Source organism: Jaculus jaculus, chromosome 12, assembly GCF_020740685.1.
Source record: "Jaculus jaculus isolate mJacJac1 chromosome 12, mJacJac1.mat.Y.cur, whole genome shotgun sequence".
Classification (NCBI taxonomy): Eukaryota; Metazoa; Chordata; class Mammalia; order Rodentia; family Dipodidae; genus Jaculus; species Jaculus jaculus.
This window is the reverse complement of record NC_059113.1, coordinates 48,053,885-48,056,680: the sequence shown is the minus strand read 5'-3', so window position 1 is coordinate 48,056,680 and position 2,796 is coordinate 48,053,885. Positions and strand designations below refer to the sequence as shown.

The following is a 2,796-nucleotide window of genomic DNA, read 5'->3' as shown; positions in this document are numbered from 1 at the left end:
CCTATCCCATGCTCAGCTCCTTCCTCCATTTTAAAATACAACTGTCTCCAGTTCTGGACTTAAGAGGAGAATTATATGAGAGAGAGAGAGAGAGAGAGAAAACAGTGAGATTTTGGTCCTCGCCTACCACCTTGTTTGAGGCAGGGTATGTATTTATTAATCACTGCATTCTCCAGGCTAAGAGCTTCTGTCTCCACCTCCCTTCTCTCCACAGGTGCACTAGGGTTGTTTATGTCTGCCACAGCTTCTCTACCTATGTGGATTCAGGAGGATGTGGACTCAGATACTTGTGCTTGCACAGCAACTGCTTTATCCATCTAAGCTATCTCCCCAGCCTGGAAAATTATATATTAAGAAGATAAGTGTCTATAGCTACAAAGTCTCCCAAAACTTGCAGCTCTAAACCCACTCTTCAGTGTGAGCCATGGTTTCCTAAATTTCTGAAGCTTGGTGTTTGAACATATACCGTGACAGCTGATAGTATTCTAGATTGCACCTATCAGCTTGAACCTATATGGAGCTCATTGAGAGAAGGGAAAAAAAGATTAATCCTTATTCCTATCTTGCCACTTTCTGCACATCCACAGGAGCTCTCAGGGTTAGCTTGCTGAGTCTACTAGCTACCCCAGTATCTTGAGTACCATCTCCCAAACTAACACACCCAGATCTTGGCAGATCTGTTATAATTGCATTGGCAAGATGCAACAACCAAGCTGAGGTAACCTCGGCTCATGATTGGTCTATCAACAAATGTAGCCCACTGATTGGGTTCCTTAACATTTAGTCAATAGTTAAGAAAAAAAATCAACTGGCTAGTTAAATACTGAATTTGAACCCTGACCTTCTTCAACAGCTCATGAGTCACGCATAAGCTGAAGTTTGGGGGCTATCTTCTGGGGCATCTATGGAATAAGAACATGCCAGTCCATCAAATATATCACCACTTCATTTCATTTCTCTCATTACATAAAACACCTTCAACTCATAACTCTGAGTAGTTTTCAGACAACAATGAAGTCTAAGACATGCTTCATGTAGACTATCCCCCTATTGTCAGCCAAGGGCCTGAGGCAAAAACCTTTCCATATAACTCGGTTTCCTTTTATCTTTACAATCTAATATCTAGTTCTGTATTTCAGTTCTGAATATGTTTCATTCCATGAAGAGTCTTGATCTGTCATAGCCTTTTAGGGAGATGCAGAAAGCTTCAAAGCAAGTCAGTCCCAAGCTCAATGCCCTGGGGCTACCCTCAGCAACAAGACAGCTCTTGTTCACATCAGGCCCATCTGTACCCATAGCCAGACATGAGCTAGACCTGGACAAGGCACTGGCACCCAGAGGACATCAGCAGAGTCCCACATACTATCAAGCTTGGCTGTATCCACCAGCTCCTGGGTGAGTGGGTGTGTCCCTTTGGTGAGAGGCACTGGAAAGACACGGCAGGAAATATGTCATACTGTCATCATAGTGACATTACAAGAATTGCAATCATGGATTACCTTGTTATAAAGGTGAGCAAGCACCCCTTCTGGCCCAGTCTCAGCTGGTTGGAAAGCAGTCAGCTATGAGGATCCATTATCTCCTATTTGCATTGCTCTTCTTGTTCTTGGTTCCTGTTCCAGGTAAGATGGGTTGGGACGTAAGAGGTGGGAGGGTTGAGGATATGTAATTTAGTTAGTCCCTCTCTGGTCTTTTAGGAGGGTTAGGTTTGTTGAACTGACAATAATCATTAAGAACTGAAAGCAAGCTAGGATATACACATGAGAGACAACAAAAAGAATGAGACATTAAAACAAAAGGACTAGAAAAGAAGGGGGCTCACTGGAGTGGTGGGACAGGAACAAAGAGAGAAGAAGGGAATACAATAAAATATATGTTCATGTATTAAAATCCTCAATAAAAATAAGTAAAATGAAAAAATATACAAAAACAAACAAACAAAAAGAACTTAAAGCAGGGTTTTGACTCTTTCTTGTCCTTTCTGCCCTACATTTTCACTTAGAATGCCTAGAGGCATGAAAAAGGTGATATGAAAATTTAATTCTAACAGAAAAGATTGATTTAGTCTGATAACAAAGATAAGGCACAGACTTCCATTCTCTTGAGTTTAGTGGTTGGAAATAGAAGGACAGTGCTGCTTGCAAGGTTCTGGGAACCTCTGTGGTGCCCGCTTCCAGGAAGGCCACTGTGGGTTCATGGTCAAGCAGTAGTCCATAGAGATATCCCTTAACTTTAGCCCTTCTTTAACTTCACTCTTAATTTCATAGCAAAGGGGAAAAGAAATTTAAAAAATAAAATGTAAACAAATGCATAAAAGACATTCAGTAGATGGGTTATTTGAGGAATTTCAAAAGCTTTGTAACCTGTACCAAAGTGAACTCTCATTCTACAACATTCTCTGTTTTCCTTGCAGGTGATGGATTCCTTTTCAACTCCCTAAGAAAATTCTACTGCAAAGTCAGAGGTGGCCGGTGTGCTGTGCTCAGCTGCCTTCCAAGGGAGAAGCAGATAGGTTCCTGTAGTTCCAAAGGTCGAAAATGCTGCCAAAGGAAGAAATAAAAGGCCCAGAGTCATTCATGATGAGAGCGTTGTGTTATGGTGGGGGGATTCCTCATGGAAGTGCATAGAAGTAAAATGATATTAATATTTCTTTTTTAAAAAAATTAGGAGTTTGAAATTTTTGAACTTCCTGCTTATTGTGATGGTTGTTTCCAAGTAAATAAGAAAAGCATTAGACTCGGTTTGATTTGAATCAATCAGCATCTTAGAGGAGACTACAAGTTACCCAAACTTATT

The 2,796-nt window shown here is 40.9% G+C and overlaps 1 protein-coding gene across 1 annotated transcript; it reads left to right on the top strand.

Annotated features, from left to right (window-relative positions):
• The first annotated feature begins 1,564 nt into the window (after positions 1-1,564).
• On the top strand, positions 1,565-2,559 carry LOC101616016 (beta-defensin 103A-like). Its single transcript, XM_004672937.2, has 2 exons — positions 1,565-1,622; positions 2,414-2,559. Exons 1-2 carry the CDS (start codon positions 1,565-1,567, stop codon positions 2,557-2,559), a joined length of 204 nt encoding a protein of 67 aa, XP_004672994.1.
• Positions 2,560-2,796: the final 237 nt, after the last annotated feature.

What these genes read in the sequence shown, in the direction of transcription:
- LOC101616016 (XM_004672937.2), top strand. Translation starts at nt 1,565, where the DNA reads ATGAGGATCCATTATCTCCTATTTGCATTGCTCTTCTTGTTCTTGGTT. An exon ending in GTTCTTGGTTCCTGTTCCAG is followed by an intron (nt 1,623 to 2,413) that starts GTAAGATGGGTT and finishes TTTTCCTTGCAG; the next exon opens with GTGATGGATTCCTTTTCAAC.